Source organism: Lampris incognitus, chromosome 2 (assembly GCF_029633865.1).
Source record: "Lampris incognitus isolate fLamInc1 chromosome 2, fLamInc1.hap2, whole genome shotgun sequence".
NCBI classification, from domain to species: Eukaryota; Metazoa; Chordata; class Actinopteri; order Lampriformes; family Lampridae; genus Lampris; species Lampris incognitus.
Window position 1 is genome coordinate 95,290,058 of NC_079212.1, and position 20,783 is coordinate 95,310,840.

The 20,783-nt window shown below is 45.7% G+C and overlaps 1 protein-coding gene across 1 annotated transcript in view; it reads right to left on the reverse strand.

The window, feature by feature from the left end:
• Nucleotides 1–257: 257 nt before the first annotated feature.
• LOC130108076 (sodium- and chloride-dependent GABA transporter 2-like) overlaps nucleotides 258–20,783 on the reverse strand; it is a 50,244-nt gene continuing 29,718 nt past the window's right edge. The window contains exons 2-15 of the mRNA XM_056274917.1: nucleotides 15,822–16,029; nucleotides 13,500–13,634; nucleotides 9,268–9,408; nucleotides 9,050–9,131; nucleotides 8,830–8,962; nucleotides 8,589–8,723; nucleotides 8,394–8,497; nucleotides 7,647–7,771; nucleotides 7,442–7,554; nucleotides 7,181–7,318; nucleotides 6,517–6,619; nucleotides 6,284–6,384; nucleotides 2,680–2,850; nucleotides 258–2,277 (exon numbers count right to left, since the gene is read on the reverse strand). Of these exons, the coding sequence (XP_056130892.1) occupies nucleotides 2,137–2,277; nucleotides 2,680–2,850; nucleotides 6,284–6,384; nucleotides 6,517–6,619; nucleotides 7,181–7,318; nucleotides 7,442–7,554; nucleotides 7,647–7,771; nucleotides 8,394–8,497; nucleotides 8,589–8,723; nucleotides 8,830–8,962; nucleotides 9,050–9,131; nucleotides 9,268–9,408; nucleotides 13,500–13,634; nucleotides 15,822–16,023 (1,824 nt within the window). The 5' untranslated portion in view covers nucleotides 16,024–16,029 and the 3' untranslated portion in view covers nucleotides 258–2,136. The remainder of the gene's footprint in view (nucleotides 2,278–2,679; nucleotides 2,851–6,283; nucleotides 6,385–6,516; nucleotides 6,620–7,180; nucleotides 7,319–7,441; nucleotides 7,555–7,646; nucleotides 7,772–8,393; nucleotides 8,498–8,588; nucleotides 8,724–8,829; nucleotides 8,963–9,049; nucleotides 9,132–9,267; nucleotides 9,409–13,499; nucleotides 13,635–15,821; nucleotides 16,030–20,783) is intronic.

Here is a 20,783-nt window from a genome sequence, read left to right on the forward strand (position 1 = left end):
TGCAGAACTGCCTTTTGAAGGGTAAATCCTTTTCAAAACATTTGAACTGACTTTGTGCAAAATACAACAATAAAGGAAGTAGCATTATATGAGAGAGAGAGAGAGAGAGAGAGAGAGAGAGAGAGAGAGAGAGAGAGAGAGAGAGAGAGAGAGAGAGAGAGAGAGAGAGAGAGAGAGAGAGAGAGAGAGAGAGAGAGAGAGAGAGAGAGAGGAAAGAAGAGAGCCACTTTATTTGACATCATATTCTGTGACTTCAGCTTTAGACAGCTCCGAGCTGGGCTGCCCAGGAAAATATCACCAGTGAACCACTTCTGAAATCCACTGGATTCTGTAAACTAGAGATGAAGGTGTGGCCCAAATGGTTTTTACCTCGAGAACAAAGACCTTTGACCAAGGTCATCGTGCTTCGTGCAGAAGGTTTGCTTGGTGTAAGTTTGTGTGGACCTTGTTGAGGAGACCGTTTCCTTCATGTTGGCTGCAGTTTGGGGGTTACTCTGCAGAAACTCAGTTATGTGTTGAACCAAAGTCTGCAGGAACTCTCATAGTATCATTGGTGCATGTATACATACTACGTGCATGTAAACGTAACCTTTGTGTTTAACAGACGGGTAATATACTAAAGTGAATATTGCAAACTGTGGCCGAGACAATAGATTAAATATAATATACAATTTAATATTTCATTATTTACTTTGCCATTTCTTCCCCTCTTTTTTCCCCTCTTCTATCATATCTTTCTTCCTTCGTTAACTCATCCGTAATGTTTCATGGTAGTGTTCAAGGACCGAAACAGCAGGATGAACACGGTGTGTCAAAACCAAGATTTAGCAAAGAAAAATAAGTCAAACCAGTTTCCATTATTGTAAGTAACAGAACGAGAAACATGTGACACTGCTGAGCATTTTGGTGCCGTACATTTGCAAACGCCGTAATTTCAAATCCTGTGATTTTACAGACGTCTGTAACAAACCAAAGTTCTGAAAACACCATAACACAGAAGTCACTAAAATGACTGACCCGCTCATATTGACCGTATGACTGTAATACTGTCCCTTATAAATACAATTACACACAAAAGCTCAAAGGTCAGACGTTAACTGACTCTGTCATTTTGATCTTTACCAAAATTATGAGCTGAGGGCGTCCAGGTAGAAGGTAGTCTAATCTGTTGCCTACCAACACAAGGCTCGCCGGTTTGTCTGCGGGTGGGAAGCCGGATGTGGGTGTGTCCTGGTCGCTGCACTGGCACCTCCTCTGGTTGGTTGGGGTGCCTGTTCGGGGGAGGGGGGGGACTGGGTAGAATAGCGTGATCCTGGGGTCCGCGGTGGTGTAGCGGTCTAAGCATCGGCTTTGTGTCGATGCAGTTGCCCACTGGGGACTGGGGTTCGCGCCTCGGTCTCGTCAGATCCGACTATGGCCGAACTCGATGAAGGAGCAATAATTGGCGGGAGGGGGGCGGAGTCAGCTTGTGTTCGTCACATGAATGTGTCTCTGTGTGTGTGGGGAAAAAGCAGTGGTTCGGCCTGGAGTCGCCTTGTCACGAAAGTGGGGAGGCGGTCTCCTTCGAGACTGCCGGCCAGAGAGATGCAGTTGACGAACGCATGTAGTACGAGGGTGGATGTTTGAACTAAAATAGGGATCGATTGGCCACTAAATTGGGAGAAAAAAGGGGAAAAATCAGCAATAAATTTAGAAAGAATAGCGTGATCCTCCCACACACTATGTCCCCCTGGTGAAACTCCTCACTGTCAGGTGGAAAGAAGCGGCTGGCGACTCCATGTGTATCAGAGGAGGCATGTGGTAGTCTGCAGCCCTCCCTGGATGAGCAAGGGGTGGAGCAATGACCGGGACGGCTCGGAAGAGTAGGGTAATTGGCCAAGTACAATTTGGGAGAAAAAAGGAGGGGGGATTACGAGTTGTAGTATGAAACTGCTGCATGGCATGGGCCCAAGGCCTGGCATCTGGATTCAGTTGAAGGAGGTACTCTGGTCTGATCTGGGTTGATCTGGGTTCTGGGTTCAGATGAAGGAGGTCCTCTGGTCTGGTGTGGGTTCTGGGTTCAGATGAAGGAGGTCCTCTGGTCTGGTGTGGGTTCTGGGTTCAGATGAAGGAGGTCCTCTGGTCTAGGCTCTGGATTCAGATGAAGGAGGTCGGGTCTGGGCTCTGGGTCACCATGCGCAGCGTGTGCAACTCCGTGAACGTCTCAAATGCTTCGTGGTTGAACGCTGCCTTTGCCGTGGGCTGCTCTATGGCCGGAGTGCACAGTGTTTTCACTCTCTGAAAAACAAACAACACACTTTCCCATAACTACACAAACTGGGTACGCGTTACCTTCAAAGAAAGTAATTGATGATGAGCTAAAAGATAGCACGCAGTTATTCTAAGAATATGAAAACAGGTCGACAAGGCAGCGTTCAAAATCCCAAAGGCCTGCAGAACAGTGTTATTTCCCAGAGTCCCACCCGAGGTACCGGCCTTCTAAACCGGGGGGAGTAATACATAAACAAACAAAAATGTGGCAACAAAAATAGAGCAATGCATTTTAATGTGACTTGAATATATATTCATACTCATATTCTAGTTGGTTTGTTTGCAGTAGATCCTTTGGGTGTGTTCTTGTTTCTAGTGATTTCTACCCACGGTGCATAACAAATACACTACACATAACACGCTGCATACCTGTTTGATTGTTCCGGGGGTGACGCTCATGGCATACAGCATCCATAAAGGCACAAGGAGGGTTGAAGAGAGGGTAAAGAACCCCCCGATGGCGTAGCCCCACCAGGGGTATTCATAAGTGTTGTTGAATTTAAGAGGGGTGTATCTGACCACGGAAAAGAGAAATGTGCACTACACATGGAAGCACAAAACAAACACAAAGCAAAGGTCGTGTCAACCGATACTGAGAAATCACTATAAGAGGTTGTGTTTAGAAATGAGATCACTTTAATGTCTAGCTACTATATTTCATTTAGCTGGGGAGAAGTACACTATGAATGGAGTACACTGTACTACACATTTGAAATATACAATGTCTATATTCAATAATCCAGGTAAGGGAATCATGGGAAGTTGAATCAGTTCCTCTGTACACAACGTTTATTGAGAGAGAAACGTTTCATCACTCATCTAAGTGACCTCTTCACTCTCAACTGACTGCTGGTATCCCCACCCCTTATAAACAATACAGTGGCATCACAACCGAAACCAATGACTGGTTTCATAAGCAAATTACCATCACCATTAACTAGAGTTACAATGGGCATGTGTACTATTCACAGAGGACTGGGGAATAGTTGCAGTCACAGCATCGTAAGATGGAGACAGATATACTCTTACGCTGGCCAAGAGGACGGCACAACACAGGAGGGCTAACACGACAGGCCAGGACCCCGCTGTCCACACCCATCTACAGGCCAGTGACCACTCTTTCAAGGATGAGGGTGACAGGGAGGAACGCTGGTTTGAGCGGGGAGTCAAAGAGGCCATCTACGTGAAGAGGGAACGACCATCCCTGAACCGGGGGGGGGCTAAGAGTACATCTGTCGCCATCTTACAATGCTGTGATTGCGACTATTACCCACATCCTCTGTGAATAGTACTAGAAACTCTAGTTAATGGTCACACCCATATTTGCATATGAAAGTGATCGTTAGTTTCAGTCGTCATGTTACTGTATTGTTTATAAGAGTGGGATGCCTGCAGTCAGTTGAGACTGAAGGTTTCTCTTAGATGAGTGAGGACATTGTGTCCAGATGAAACTGATTCCACTTTCCCTGATACAATGTCAATGTTTGATTACTTTTTGCACAAGTAATGGCAAAACGGTGTATGGTTGAGTAGAGTTTAAGATAATGTTTATCATTTGGCCCACATAGACATGTTAATGAAACATGCCTGCCAGCACCGCAGCTGAGTTGAAGTAAACTCAGCTGAAATAGAGCTCCTTCCTAACCCGGTTCCTCCAAACGGTCAGGATTTGTTATGAATGTGAAACTTCACATTCTGCACAGGGACCCAACATACAGTTGAAGTACCCTGTACCGGCGACCAGCAGACTGATGAGGAGAGCATGAAATACATTATGAAAGCCACTAACAACAGCGTTATAGCTCATCTTGTTCCCAGAGTTGGTTGATTTCCAACATCTCTTTCTACCTGTCAGGTTTTGTTGGTTGAGAAGTCCACGATGACAAATGGACACTCCACTTATATTTGCATTTTTATGAAAATAGGAGTAAAAAAGAACAAAGGTTTGATTCGTTTCGAAATATTTAAATTGCACTTTTATCTCTCACAGCTATTTGCCTTAGGTTGCTGAAGCATCTTGTAATGTAGGCTGAAAGGTACAGCCTACTGAATCCTGCATGGGTGACAAACCCCGGATAGGCCCCTCCACGCGGTATTGACCGGCCTTCACTTGTGGAGTTGGTGCAACCTGGGCAGCACTCAGCTGGCTAAAGCCTAACGGGACCGCGGACTGGCGGTCATAAAAATCCCACCCATCCCTGGCTCATAAGTGCCTAACAAGTGGGCGCTCCGGACTCCCAATCTGACCATCACTTGGGTACAACCTGTGGCGGATCCCATCGTCTTCACTCTTGTGTTGCCATGGAACTAGATCCTCTCAGGCCAAGCAGTGTGGACCAGCGTCGCCACCTGATCGCCACTTTAATCAAGGCTTTAGTGAATGGCTCCGAGAGTTTTCGAGGACCGTGCTTTACCCCCCCCCCCCAAAAAAAGTCCATTGGCGATGCTGCAGAGCGATGGGAGCAGGAACTGATCATCCTGGACACTCCTAGCTCCAAAGGCACACAACTGGCAGCAAGGATCTGATGGTCATCTCTACATGAACCCGGGAAACTTTGTGTGGATTCGGCAGCAATCTTGCAACGGAGCAGCCCTTTTTAGGGACAACGCTGCCCCCCCCCCCCCAATAAGGGGAAGACCCTAGAAAATGTGGGTAGAAACAGCTGTTTCCCATGTCTCCTGACTGGAATACCACGTCCAGTGGGAAATCCATTTCTTGTGGGCGAAATAAGGAAGTTTTTACACTGCTGACTTTTGGAACCTGGAACATTAGGACTCTTCTTGATTGGAATAATGACTGTCAAGCCATCTTCGTTTCAAGCACACACCTTAATCTCTTGGAATGGATCCTTGGACACGAGAGACGCCAATGACGACGACTATTTGCCTTACCTCACAGTCTTCTTACAGTTTCATTTACGTACTTTTTGCTTATAAAAGACACTTTTCCCTCTTGAGAAAAGTCCATCACCACTAGAAATGCAGCCAGAAAAGAGATGGTCCACAATGAAGACAGCCTGATCCCCAACAAGACTGATGCAGCATTCAGCATTGGTCTTATACTGGGACAAATTCATCTGAACCAGTTAATGATAAGATGCATCTCCCGTGGAGCCGAGCTCCATGGCTCTTACTTTTCCCCATGTGTACAATACACACGCAACCGTGTACTTTTTATTTGCACTACAATTGTTGGACTCTGACACGAGAGGCACCACAATGCTGAGTACAAACAAAAATTATTTACAAAACATCTGAAGCTCAGTTGAACTAACACAATGTGTCAGCATCATTGTGTGATTAAACATGTTAAATTCAATAAAAGTTATTTTAATGTTTCCCCAAATTCCTACACGACACGGCAAATCTGAAATTATTTTGTGTGTTCAGCTTGACGTTGTCTATCATAATCTCTCATTTTCTTTCAGGAAGCAAAACATGTGAAAATATTTCTCCAGTGTTATCCAACACTCACATAGGCAACATTGTATTGTAGGCAACATATCATAGGCAACATTGTATTGTAGGCAACATTGTACTGTAGGCAACATTGTACTGTAGGTAACATATCATAGGCAACATTGTATTGTATCATTGTATACAATACAATGCTGCCTATGAAAGGCAACATATCATAGGCAACATTGTATTGTAGGCAACATTGTACTGTAGGTAACATATCATAGGCAACATTGTATTGTATCATTGTATACAATACAATGTTGCCTATGAAAATACAAAAACATGCTAAAAGTGACTATAAATAAGTCTCACAGCACTTCTTTTAAGGTGGTTGAGGCATTTTAACACATAATGTCAGAAGCCTTTGGTAGCTGTATAATTAAACACACCATTGTTATCAAATTACTTTAAGCGAGCAGCGTTTCACCAAGTGATTCCCCCTTACACAACCTTGATCATATTCTCTAAGTAGGGACGCCCCCACCCACATACAATGTTTTACAATACTTACCATACAAACAGCAGGGGTGATGTACTGCCAACAGTATTTCATGAAAGGCCAGGGCCGATAGCCGATCATGTCCTTTATATTGTCATACTGGCGATCTGCACCTGAGGAAATAAGTCATGTTCACCACGTCAGTCTTATCTACTCATTTAACTCCTCTCCACCACTACATGAACCTTTAAACTGTGGCTGTCTCAGCCTCTTGTGATGTATGTAAGTCGCTCGTTGCTTCCTACCATATACCCATCCAACGCAGACTGACTGGAGAATTGCAAAAACGAGGAGGGTCATTCCACTGCAGGCATAGTAGTCAAACAGTTGAAAAACATAAAGTCCACCCTGCAAACAGAGAGAAACAAGCAACCTCTCACACATCCTTCTTTACATTTTTTTTTTTTGTGGAATTTTCACCCTTTTTTTCTCCCCAGTTGTATCCGACCAATTACCCGGCCCTTCTGAGCCTTTCCAGTTGCTGCTCCACCCCCTCTGCTGATCCGGGGAGGGCTGCAGACTACCATGTGCCTCCGCCGATACATGTGGAGTCGCCAGCCGCCTCTTTTCACCTGACAGTGAGGAGTTTCGCTAGGGGGACGTAGCGCGTGAGAGGATCACGCTATTCCCCCCCAGTTCCCCCTCCCTCCCTGAACAGGCGCCCCCGACTGACCAGAGGAGGCGCTGCGTGACCAGGACACGTACCCATATCCGGCTTCCCACCTGCAGACACAGCCAATTGTGTCTGTAGGGATGCCCGACCAAGCCGGAGGTAACACGGGAATTGAACCTGCGATCCCCGTGTTGGTAAGCAATCTTCATTTCTGCCTGGATTTGATACTGTATGTCAAATACACAATCATCAGTATTCAATTGGAAATAGTTGTGGCAGGAAATGTGTGACTCTACCTCTGTAACCATCACCAGGCCAACAAGGAAACTTCCCACACAGATGGCAAGGAGAAGGAGTTTACGCCGATAGGCCGGATGAAAGAAGGAAGGATACATGTCGGTGATTGCTGTGACCAAAGCCTCATGATACACAAACTATAATGATAAAAGAGGTTTTATGATTAAAAAAGTGGATGCCACCTCTGTCATGATGCTCCTGGGCTCCAGTGTGGTCAACAAATCAATGCATTTCAAAGGGGATTCATATTTTTGCTCTACCTCACTGTCTAACCCGAGGAAGATGATCATACAGAAGAAGAAGACGGCCCAGAGCTGGGGCGCTGGCATCAACGCCACGGCACGAGGGTAAGCAATGAACGCCAAGCCAGGACCTGCAAGTGAAACATGGTCATATAATCAGTTCTGTGATCGTACTGGTCTGGAAAGGACATGTGCAGAAAATAACATTAACAACAGCTCATACCAGATTCAGCCACCGTTGAGATGTCCATGCCCTGTTCATATGCCATGAAGCCAAGCACGGAGAAAATGGCAAATCCAGCTACAAAGCTGGTTAAACTGTTTAACAGGCACAGGTAAACACAATCTCTGCAAGTAAAGAACACAGGTAATTAATTGTTAATAATCATAACCCCACTACCAGCCAGAGTAAGTGACAGTCATTCATTCCTCTATTTCTCCACTATACAACTAAACATGCTGGGGGGCTGTCACCCATCCCAAGCAGGCTTTTCTTTTACCCCCCCGCCTTTTTTTTTCCTCCCCAGTTGTATCTGGCCAATTACCCCACTCTTCACTGCTCCACCCCCTCTGTCAATCCGGGGAGGGCTGCAGACTACCGCATGCTTCCTCCGATACATGGGGAGTCACCAGCCGCTTCTTTTCACCTGACAGTGAGGAGTTCCACCAGGGGAACTTAGCATGTGGGAGGATAACACTATTCCCCCCAGTTCCCCAACCCCCCCAAACAGGCACCCCGACCGACCAGAGGAGGCGCTAGTGCAGCGACCAGGACACATACCCACATCCAGCTTCCCACCCGCAGACATGGCCAATTGTGTCTGTAGGGACGCCCAACCAAGCCGGAGGTAACACTGTCGCTGTTGCCTGTGAGGCAACAGCGCTAACCACTGGACCACCGTGCCGCCCATAGTGACTGATTATATTGAAGATAATCGTATCAAGGAAGTGAAAATCCAAACCACATTACCTGTAACAGTTGTTGGAGTAATTGTTGTAACTTCCCAAGGCTGTCAAAACTCCCGTGCAAACTCCGTAAGAGTAGAAAATCTGGCTACCGGCATCCATCCAAACCTAAACATGTCAGCAAAGGAAGAGTCAGTTTATGCTTATAATAACACTATGAGGTAATAATTAACATTACATACATTTATGGAAGCAGCACCTCCGGATCAGTGAGGCGGGATGGGTCCGGGTATAAGTAGTACATTATTCCATCTTTTGCCCCCGGCAATGTAAGGCCACGAACCAGCAGCACCACCAGCATCAAATATGGGAAAGTAGCGGTGAAATAGACTACCTGAGACAAAACAGGCACAAATTCCCACGTAACTTATTCAGATCAAACATGTGCTAGCTAGTATTTACATATCAATCGGTGCTTCCACAAAGTGCATCCCCCCCACCTTTCCTGTAGACTTCACTCCTTTCCAGACACAAAAGTAACAGATAACCCAGGCAAGCAGCAGGCAAAGAGCCAAATCCCAACGGATATTCCCAATGTCTTCAATTCCACTGGACAAACCCAGTACCCGTCTCCTATAACAAAGCTCATTTAGGGAACTTTCCAGTAAATGAAAAATGTCCTTTTGTCTTTTTTTTTTCATTTAAATGTTGGATACTTACTCCCAAAATTCGATGACTGAAGATATATTTCCATGAAGATGCCCGGAGTCTGAAAAATTGTGTCCGGGCTTGAAACAGTGCTCTTGTATGGCAAAAGAATGAGGGAACAAAGAGAAAATAGTGGCGATGTTCAGCGACTTGGTGAACGATTAGAAAGTCCGTTAACATTACAATGCAGATGTGAATGTGTCATTGCTTGAAAAATAAAGGGTGGGTACCTGTGTTCCAGCTGTTCTGACAACTTGCCCAGGGAAGTTCAGAACTGAAGGAGGAGAAGAGGTAGAGGAAGGCCCAGGCCAGTATGATAATATAGTACACACCGGTGTACAAAACGACCACCTGGCTTCCATAGCCCAAACCTGCGGAGCGATACAGACGCTAAAATCAGCTTCACTACTGTTACGGCTGTGCACGGCCTAGCCGTGGCTACGTTTAGCTGAGCTGCTGAAGCCTTTACAGCACCCTGAGCCCACTCTGGTCCTCATTTCAAGGTCTTCCTGTCATCATAGGCGGTGCCAGGGAGGGGCTAAGGGCCTCTGTAGCTACCCCTAGGATAGCCATGGCAGACACACACCCCCCAACACCACCCTCAAAAAATGTCTGTGGCTTATTTATAATGTTGACTTTTAATGTGTGAATACTATAATTTATAATTTGGAAAAAAAATGAATAAATACATTAATTTATTTATTTGTTCATTTTTCAAATTATAAATTATAGTATTCACACATTAAAAGTCAAAATTATACATACACCAAAGAAACTGGGAGGAGACCTCGGGGTAGACCCAGAACTCGCTGGAGGGACTACGTGTCCAGTTGGGCCTGGGAATGCCTTGGGATCCCCCAGGAGGAGCTGGCGGGCGTTGCTGAGGAGAGGGGCATCTGGAGTGCCCTACTCAGCTTGCTGCCACCGCGACCTGACCACAGAGAAGTGGCTAATGATGACATTATATGATGAAGGATGAAAAATCAATAAATACATTGATAAAATGAATAAATAATTTTTAGACTAAAAAACTCAAGGCCAGTACAGGTGATCTGATTCGGCCGATGGGCGCAGCACGTATTGAAAATTTTGACCTTACTTCCACTTCCTGTTAAACAAAGTGCAACATTTGGTAACTTGTGTTGTTATGAAGCCGTCCAATGCTAAGTGCATGTTATTCTTCCTCTGTTGCCTATCATAAATTTAATGCTTTTGGTGGTTGAGGCACAAATTCTGACTCCATATAACCCAGATAGCGAAATTGCTGTGGCCCGGACCCGCCCCACACCCAACTTTCATCATTCTTTCATCCGGCCCACATACTGCGTGGAATGATGGCGCTTGGGCGGTCTGCTCCTGTTTGCCAGATCTGGGCCAGAACCAAGCCATAGCAATGCCATATGTGCCACATATTTGCCAAAGGTGGCCCAAATTTATTTCATGATAATTGGTCCATATTCACCATTTACCACACGGGCCACTTCGGGGTCACATCCAGATTACATGTTGCCGAGAGCACCGCATGTTTGCCAAAAAAAGGCCCACATTTGATTTGGCATATTTGGGCCATATTTGTTATTATACAGGTGGGCCACTTCAGGCTCACATCCATTTCAATTGAATTGAATAGAATTGAATTTTGTCAGGGCCAGAAGAAGGCCGTCAGTGCTGCATCATTGCCTGAAGTGGCCCACATCGGGTGCTATCTGGAAACCGGCAGCATGAGTTTCTCAGAATCTGAGGCAGAAATGTGCACAAATCTGTGTCTGTTGCTTACTGCTTGTGTGCAAGCCCTGTCCATGGCATAATTGTGTGAAATTTTATATTCAGAGGTGTGTTTACGTAGGCAGGCTGGTGACCCTTACATCTACATCCCTTGAGCCGAATATCTCGCCGTATGTAGAATGACATTGCAACTGTTGTGGAGCGGGTACTGCGTATGTGTACATGTGTGTGCATGTATCATGGGTGTTGCAGTAGAAATCAAACTGTGGCGACCGGCATATTAATGGGAAACCCTAAATTTCAGAGCACCCTCACTGAAAAGTCGAGCAACCCCACACCGCCAGCAAAAGAAAATCTCTGGCACCACCATTGCTTGTCATCCCTCACTATTTTTGGGCGGCAGGGTGGCCCAGTGGTCGGCGCTGTCGCCTCACAGCAAGAAGGTCCTGGGTTTGAACCCCGGGGTTGTCCAACCTTGGGGGGTCATCCCACATCCTTTCTGTGCAGAGTTTGCATGTTCTCCGTGTGTCAGCTCGGGTTTTCTCCGGGTGCTCCGGTTTCCCCCACCATCAAAAAGACATGCATGTTAGGGTTAATACTCCTGCCTGTGCCCCTGACTGAGGCATGGCGAGATGAACTAGAGGTGGTCCCCGGGCGCTGCACGGTGGCTGCCCACTGCTCCTAGCTACACAGCTAGTATGGGTTACATGCAGAGGAAGAATTTCCCCACAGGGATCAATAAGTAGTAAAATAAAAATAAATACAAAACAAGAGATGACCATGTCTTCATTGTCCCCCCACACACAAGCTCTCTCTCTCTCTCTCTCTCTCTCTCTCTCTCATTTTAAACAACTCATATATGAATATATTTGTATGCCCGCCCCCCTTTTTCTCCCCAATTGTATCCGGCCAATTACCCCACTCTTCCGAGCCGTCCCGGTCGCTGCCCCACCCCTCTCTGCCGATCCGGGGAGGGCTGCAGACTACCACATGCCTCCTCCCATACAAGTGGAGTCGCCAGCCGCTTCTTTTCACCTGACAGTGAGGAGTTTCACCAGGGGGACGTAACGTGTGGGAGGATCACGCTATTCCCCCCAGTTCCCCCTCCCTCCCGAACAGGCGCTCCGACCGACCAAAGGAGGCGCTAGTGCAGCGACCAGGACACACACCCACATCCAGCTTCCCACCCGCAGACACGGCTATTTGTGTCTGTAGGGATGCCCGACCAAGCCGGGGGGAACAAGGGGATTCGAACCGGCGAGACCCGTGTTGGTAGGCAACTTTTCATTCTTGTTTTGTACTATGCTTGTTTATTCTTGCATTTATGAAGAACTGCATGTGTTTTATGCTGTAACTCCACTGACTCACTGTTGAATACTGTACTGACTTCAAGATCCTTCCCTCACCTTTAAGGCCCTTAATAACCTAGCTCCTTCATATCTTTCTGAACTCCTTCATATCCACATGCCCTCTCACACTCTCACATCCTCTTCTGCTCTCCAACTCACTACACCACTGGCCTGCATGACTGCCACAGGGTTTAGAACTTCAGTCGTTCTGCCCCCCGCCTGTGGACCTCTCTCCCACAAGAAATTCACAACATTGACTCTCTTTCACTTTTCAAATCCCATCTCAAAATGCACCTTTTCAAACTGGCATATTCAGTCTGATCCACGCCTCATTGAGTTTTGTGCAGATGATGATTTTATACTTATCTGTTGTGTTAACTTTTTATTGTCTACCCTGCTTTGTTGTGATATTATGCTGCCTGACACAGTGCTGCTTGTTTTTTACTGTGTTCTGTAAGGTGTCCTTGAGTGCTCTGAAAGGCGCCCACAAATAAAATGTATAAATGTCATTATTATGCCTTTTTGTGCAGTGTTTTGTAGCTGTTTTCAGCACCTGCTAACCGCCTGTTTTACAGCTAGCACACCATTAGCCTGTTGTTAATCCATCCATCCATTATCTTGACCACTTATCCTGATCTCAGGGTTAAAGGGATGCTGGAGCCTATCCCAGCAGTCATTGAGCGGACGGGGAGGGAAGACACCCTGGAGGAAACCGGAGCACACCCACGCAGACACGGGGTGAGCATGCAAACTCCACACAGAGGACGACCCCCAAAGGTTGGACTACCCCGGGGCTCAAAGCCAGAACCTTCTTGCTGTGAGGCGACCGCGCTAACCACTGTGCCACCGTGCCACCCTTAGCATGTTAATCCTAAAACTTAACATATTTCTAGCAGATGTCCAGTGTGTCTCCCTGCCTACTGCCCAGTGACTGCTGGGATAGGCTCCAGCACCCCCGCGACCCTGAGGGCAGGAAAAGCGGTTCGGATAATGGATGGATGGATGTTAAGTGTAAATACAATATATTACCTATAATCCTGGTAACTGTATGTCATACAGAGCATTAATAGTGTAAAGTTATGATTCATATTGCAGTGTGACATAATAAATTTAATAAATAGTCTCAAATTTTACTAGATCAGCATTCGACCGCAAACAGATTGCCACCCTTCATTTGAAGTCCCCAAGTGAAAATGAGTAAATTTGCATTTCTCTTCCGACGCGTACTTAGGGCCTAAATAATGGTCAGAGACAACTCTCCATACACGCTGCCGCTGTTTTGTGGTTACGATATTTGAATAACACTTCCTTTGTTGTATCTAATGGTCGTTTTCAATCATAGAAAATGATTTTGTTTCAAAAATAATAACAACAACTGGTACATTTACCTTCGAAAAGTGGACATATTTTTCTCCAGCATGTTATTCCACCCTGACTGGTGAACTGGCCCAGGGACGTCTCCAGGAAGAAGAGGGGGATGCCGCAGGTGAACAAGAACAAAACATAAGGTATGAAGAACGCCCCTTTAAAAAAACACGGAAAGTTATATTTTAAAACATGAGCGTATTCATTTGTACACCGTAAAGCTGGAATCATCAAATATCATATCGTCAATACTCATGTACTCAGAGTCCAACCTGTCTTGTTGTTCAGGCACGAGCCAGAGTGTGTGTGTGTGTGTGTGTGTGTGTGTGTGTGTGTGTGTGTGTGTGTGTGTGTGTGTGTGTGTGTGTGTGTGTGTGTGTGTGTGTGTGTGTGTGTGGACCTTAGAGGCTTTATTCTGTATATAAAGTTAATCAGCTAGATTACTCATTTTGCAGAAGGAAACTCAGGTCGTCTCAGAACATATTGTTTCCCAGTGAGGTTGTTGCCATCATTTGGGTGTCAGCCCACATTAGGAATTTCTTAGGGGCCAAATGCTCTTCAGCACTTCCAGAAGGACTCAGCTGTGTGGTTTTCGAACGTATGGGTCGTAGCGGAGGGCCAGGAAGGTTGCAGATTGTCCTCAAGAAGCACATTTTGTTTGGCGACAGAATTTAAATAATAAAAAAAGACAAAATGTATCGTCATAGCTTTTGAGTCACTACAACTCCAATGATTCAGCTGTATTCTCACATATCACTGAAGTGATATTCAACACTACAACAACGGGGATTTCACTCCTACCTAAAATGACCATGGGCGGTCAAAATGACCGCTGGTTGTTAAACTCCATATTCTGTCATGCTGAGTTATTAATTTAATGACAATTCAAGTTAATGACATTTAATGAAAAATATTTTCTGGCACAGGATACAAATCCTCTACACCAGACTCGACAAATCAAAACAAACAACCATACAAGAAAGAACCACAATATAGTTATCAAAATCGCAATAATCTCACAAATAATCACAAATCACATGCAGTAGTCTCACGTATACATTTAGTCTCACAAATAACCACAGTCACACAATACTCACAATAATCACAACTCATCTTTATAATGGTATAAAAATGTATCTAATCTATTTCTATAGAATTAACTGAGCCTGCGTCACATCCTCTGGAATGTCGTCCCGTGCTCTTACAACACGAATTATGAAGAAGGTTTTTTTGTTTTTTCAGGGTGACACTTTAATGGCAATAGTTTTTAATGAGTTTAATTATATATTGATATTGTAACGAATTCGGGGGGGCAACCACAGGAACTGCCGCAAACCCGTATCGCCCGCACCGCGGGAGACGTCGCTAACCGCTCGACTAAAGGGTCAGACCCGTTCTTCTCCATGCACGTTACACTAGCCCCCTCCTTCGGGAAAGCGCGTCCGCGCGTATCCCACTTCTGACAACAATGTAGCGAAACCGGAGGGCAACCACAGGAACCGCCGCGCGAACCCGTGTCTCCCACACCGCAAGCGACCACGTTAACCAGTCGACTTTTTTTTTTGGAGAAGCAGATACGTTAGCCCTTAGCTAACGGGTCGAATCCTTTAGTCGAGCGATTAGCGATGTCTCCCGCGGTGCGGGCGATACAGGTTCGCGTCCCGGCTGCGACATTGACTAATGGGTCACACCCTTTAGTCGACTGGTTAACGTTGTCGCTTGCGGTGTGGGAGACACGGGTTCGCGTCCCGGCTATGACGACGGTCTCAAGAACTGCCCCCCGATATTCGCTACAATATGTTAGTATGTCTGTTAGGGAACGACTGACACCAAAATGAACATTTTAACAACTATAATACTATTTTTAAACAATGTAAACTTCAGAGAGACATGGTGGAACTTGAATAGCAAAATTGAAAAAGTGAAAATATTACCAGAAAATCAAAAAGGAAAACACATGTTGCTAATCTAACAAACGGAACAAGGTCTATAAAACGTGAAATGTAAAATAAGAACTGAAAATAACCGTTGAAACAGTCCCAGACAACGTCCGGAACTTAAAAACTACTGCCCACGGTTGACATGTTTGTGTAAACTACTAATAAGACACGTTAGCCCCTAGCTAACGGATCTGATCCTTTAGCCGAGCGGTTAGTGATGTCGCCTTGTGGTGCAGTACACCCCGTCTCGAATCCCGCACCCGGCAAGAAAATAACCGGGTATATTTGTTTGTTTCAGGTGATCATTAACAGGCCGTGACTAAAGATATGTGGCGTGCCCCGGGGCAACAAGTAGGTCACGGCATGGAGAGGTTTGGGAACCCCCGTAGTCGACGAGTCACTTACCGCCTCCATTTTTGTAACAAAGGTACGGAAACCGCCAGACGTTCCCAAGACCAATGATGTGCCCAGCCACTGCCAGGACAAACTCCATTTTACTGCCCCACTTGTCCCGCTCCTGGGGTTTGGGTTGGTGTCCCGTGCTGCTGTTCCCGACGCTCATCAGCATCACCTTCATCTTCATCTGCGAGTCGTGTTGCCGGTCCATGGGAACCTGAGGGATCAGCCAGCGTGTGGGTGAGAACAGTACTGCTGCAGCTTCTTAAAAGAGGCAGAAATCACACTTGCTGTGTGATGGGGTATGAAACTGTTTACCTTGTAACACCAAACATGTTCATGTGTTTCTGATGAGAAATTACTCTATAGTCGGTGTTTCTAGAGGACCCAGCAAACTACAGACGGTGCTGCCAGGGAATAAAAGCTGAACATTTACTCATGCTAATTTCAGATCTGAACAAATTCTGATTTCCTATATATGTATTTGGTTTTGGGTTTTTTTTGGGGGGGGGGTCTTTTTTGTGATGGTGGTTAACTCTCTAAATGAATGAATGAATGCCTTTATTTGTCATTGCATAGCTGTACAAGGAAATTAAGTGCAACTCCCGGTGGTACAAAAAAGGCAACACTTTATAATAACAACACACTATGACGCATTGGTTAGGTATTACTAATATTTTCATGTACACACAAAAGCATATACTTTCGTCCACCCTGTTACCGTCGAATGGTAACGGGGCCGACGATCAGAGGGTAGCATTAGTCAGCATTAGTTAGTTAGTTAGTTACTAGTTGCAGGTAGTTACTAGTTGTTAGTTAAGTATTTTGTGTGACCTCATCTAAAGTGAGGACCAGCTATGCCTTACAAATACTTTACAAATGAGATTGAAAGGCCAGCAGTACCTTGAGACTCACAAAAGTCTTTGTAAGGCATAGCTAGTACTCACTGTAGACAAGGTCATACAAAATACTTAACTAACAACTAGCAGTGATTAAAGTGGGCCGGAGCTCCCCGGATCCCGACACCGGCACTTCCCCTCCTCCCCCAAGTCAACCGGAGCTGAGATCCGGCACTCTAGACAGGAGTAATTTCAACCATTTTGTCACAGTAAAATTTAAAACAAAAAACTTGATGCAGCCAATTCACAAACATTACAAAATAAATCGCAAATAAAGTCGTTCTTCTATTTTTATACTACTTTACTTTTTCTAAAAGTTTGAACGATATCGCGTCCTCACGTGACCCGCACCTGCCTGCTGTCTGGCTTCACCAGACTTGACATCAAAAGAGACTGGCTTCACACTCACGGGTCAGGGTCAGTTCACCGCACCAGGCAGACAAGACTCGAGAGAGCGTCAACCTGCTACCTGCACTATTATCTTGGATTGGGGGGCATAAAGAGTGAGTATCTTCAGTGTATTTCCAATAGTATTTCCAATAGTTTTGTCAAGCTCTGCTGTGGTTTTCATTCAAGCAACTAACGTTAGCGAACGCAACGTTAGCTAGCTAGCTAACTAGCTATCTTCCACCCGGTAACGTTGCTAGCTAGTTGTTTGAATGCTGCTAGGCAAGCTAACTATCGGTAGCGTCCGGTAACGTTACCGGTAGCTAGCTAGTTATGTTTGTCCAACCTTAGCTCTGGCCATGCAATATTTTCATTCAAATAACTAACTAGCTAGCAAACGTTAGCTACCGGTAGCTATTATTAGCTACCAATGCTAACGTCGGGACTACTGGACCAGTGGTTAACTAGCCTAACGTTAGCTAGCTACCTATCACTCCCGCACTTTTGCCCACCTCTAATCAGAGGTGTGGACTCGAGTCACATGACTTGGACTCGAGTCAGACTCGAGTCATGAATTTGATGACTTTAGACTCGACTTGACAAAATGTAGAGACTTGCAACTCGACTTGGACTTTAACATCAGTAACTCGTGACTTCACTTGGACTTGACCCTTTTGAGTTGAAAAGACTTGCTACTTTCCCCAAACCCAAAGATTAAAAAGTATGTTGACATGGACCGCTCTGTCTCTCTTTGTACATACACGTGTGCATCTGCGTGTGTGTGTGTGAGTGTGTGTGAGAGATGGCGCGCTGTCGGCAAGACATCCAATCAAATTAGATCCACGTTGTTTTGAGCCGACAGCATCCAACCAATCAAATTACAGGACAACCAATGAAGAATAACAGATAACAAGGCGCCAGTTGGCAAAATGATACCAAAGATAGTTTCGTTTGGGTATAAAAATTACGAGGTGGTCAACAAAAAACGAATTGCAGTATGTAAAACATGCGGGTCGAAGATTACGGACGGAGACGCCACAACTTGGAACTTCGCTCGACATTTGAAGTTGCACAAAGAACGGTAAGTTTTGAATGAAAGCTAACACTAGCTTATCGGCTAAGTAACGTAATTGCTAGCTGCATAGTTAAATCAATGAGAGTGTCAACTCACTGTTAACGTCACTTTGCAAACACGGTAATCTGCATCCACTGCGGGTTCATCCCCTTACTCCTACTTACACTACCGTTCAAAAGTTTGGGATCACCCAAACAATTTTGTGTTTTCCATGAAAAGTCACACTTATTCACCACCATATATTGTGAAATGAATAGAAAATAGAGTCAAGACATTGACAAGGTTAGAAATAATGATTTGTATTTGAAATAAGATTTTTTTTACATCAAACTTTGCTTTCGTCAAAGAATCCTCCATTTGCAGCAATTACAGCATTGCAGACCTTTGGCATTCTAGCTGTTAATTTGTTGAGGTAATCTGGAGAAATTGCACCCCACGCTTCCAGAAGCAGCTCCCACAAGTTGGATTGGTTGGATGGGCACTTCTTGCGTACCATACGGTCAAGCTGCTCCCACAACAGCTCAATGGGGTTCAGATCTGGTGACTGCGCTGGCCACTCCATTACCGATAGAATACCAGCTGCCTGCTTCTGCTCTAAATAGTTCTTGCACAATTTGGAGGTGTGTTTAGGGTCATTGTCCTGTTGTAGGATGAAATTGGCTCCAATCAAGCGCTGTCCACTGGGTATGGCATGGCGTTGCAAAATGGAGTGATAGCCTTCCTTATTCAGAATCCCTTTTACCCTGTACAAATCTCCCACCTTACCAGCACCAAAGCAACCCCAGACCATCACATTACCTCCACCATGCTTAACAGATGGCGTCAGGCATTCTTCCAGCATCTTTTCATTTGTTCTGCGTCTCACAAACGTTCTTCTTTGTGATCCAAACACCTCAAACTTGGATTCATCCGTCCACAACACTTTTTTCCAGTCTTCCTCTGTCCAATGTCTGTGTTCTTTTGCCCATCTTAATCTTTTTCTTTTATTGGTCAGTCTCAGATATGGCTTTTTCTTTGCCACTCTGCCCTGAAGCCCAGAATCCCGCAGCCGCCTCTTCACTGTAGATGTTGACACTGGTGTTTTGCGGGTACTATTTAATGAAGATGCCAGTTGGGGACCTGTGAGGCGTCTGTTTCTCAAACTAGAGACTCTAATGTACTTATCTTCTTGCTCAGTTGTGCAACGCGGCCTCCCACTTCTTTTTCTACTCTGGTTAGAGCCTGTTTGTGCTGTCCTCTGAAGGGAGTAGTACACACCGGTGTAGGAAATCTTCAATTTCTTAGCAATTTCTCGCATGGAATAGCCTTCATTTCTAAGAACAAGAATAGACTGTCGAGTTTCAGATGAAAGTTCTCTTTTTCTGGCCATTTTGAGCGTTTAATTGACCCCACAAATGTGATGCTCCAGAAACTCAATCTGCTCAAAGGAAGGTCAGTTTTGTAGCTTCTGTAACGAGCTAAACTGTTTTCAGATGTGTGAACATGATTGCACAAGGGTTTTCTAATCATCAATTAGCCTTCTGAGCCAATGAGCAAACACATTGTACCATTAGAACACTGGAATGATAGTTGCTTGAAATGGGCCTCTATACACCTATGTAGATATTGCACCAAAAACCAGACATTTGCAGCTAGAATAGTCATTTACCACATTAGCAATGTATAGAGTGTATTTCTTTAAAGTTAAGACTAGTTTAAAGTTATCTTCATTGAAAAGTACAGTGCTTTTCCTTCAAAAATATGGACATTTCAATGTGATCCCAAACTTTTGAACGGTAGTGTATATTGTAAAAGGACAGTATTAAGTTTAGAAATCACGTCAGGACACAGCGCTGTTGCTCGACACAACCTCTCCGTGGCATTCTTTATTTAGACTGACACAGCATCAAAGGCAGACCTGATCAAACAACCCAGAGCCCGCAGGCATCACCAATCGATCCCAGCACAATAGAACAGCACCAAATCAAATGCAGCACTGTCGATGTGTGCATACATAACATTTCCCACCCCCCCGGCAGGATTTCAAACATGAAAGGTTGACACAAAGTCCTCTAGGTGGCCAGGGCGTAAACGTGTGCGAACAGGTCGCGGGGCGGCCTGAGGCTGGGCAGGCCGAGGTGGGGAGGGAGATGGCAGGGGGAGCTGAGGCCCAGAAATGTCTGGGGCCCGTGTAGGAGCTGCATGAAGCCCCGGGGCGTCTCGCCATGCTGAGGGAATGGCTATGGTTGTGTCACCAGCTGTGTGTGGCGGAGCTGACACCTTCCGTAGACGACTGGAGTGCCACCGAGTGCCATCGCTGAGGAGGTAAGTGGCTGGGCCCAGCTGACGGGTGACTTGGAGAGGAGAGGACCAGTATGAAGCCATTTTATTGTCCCTGTGGGGCCTGCGGACCCTGACCCAGTCTGACACATTGATGTCTGGCACCCTGGTTCGTTTTGACTGGTCAAACCGTTGCTTCATCCGCGTCTGCTGACGAGTGACTGAGGCTCTGACCCCAGAGGGAGGTGCCTGAGGTGTGGAGGGGCGGAGCCTGTCAAGGGGCATGCACAGTTCCCGGCCTAGCATGAGAGAGGCTGGGGAGATGCCTGTGGTCGAGTGCTGTGTGGCCCG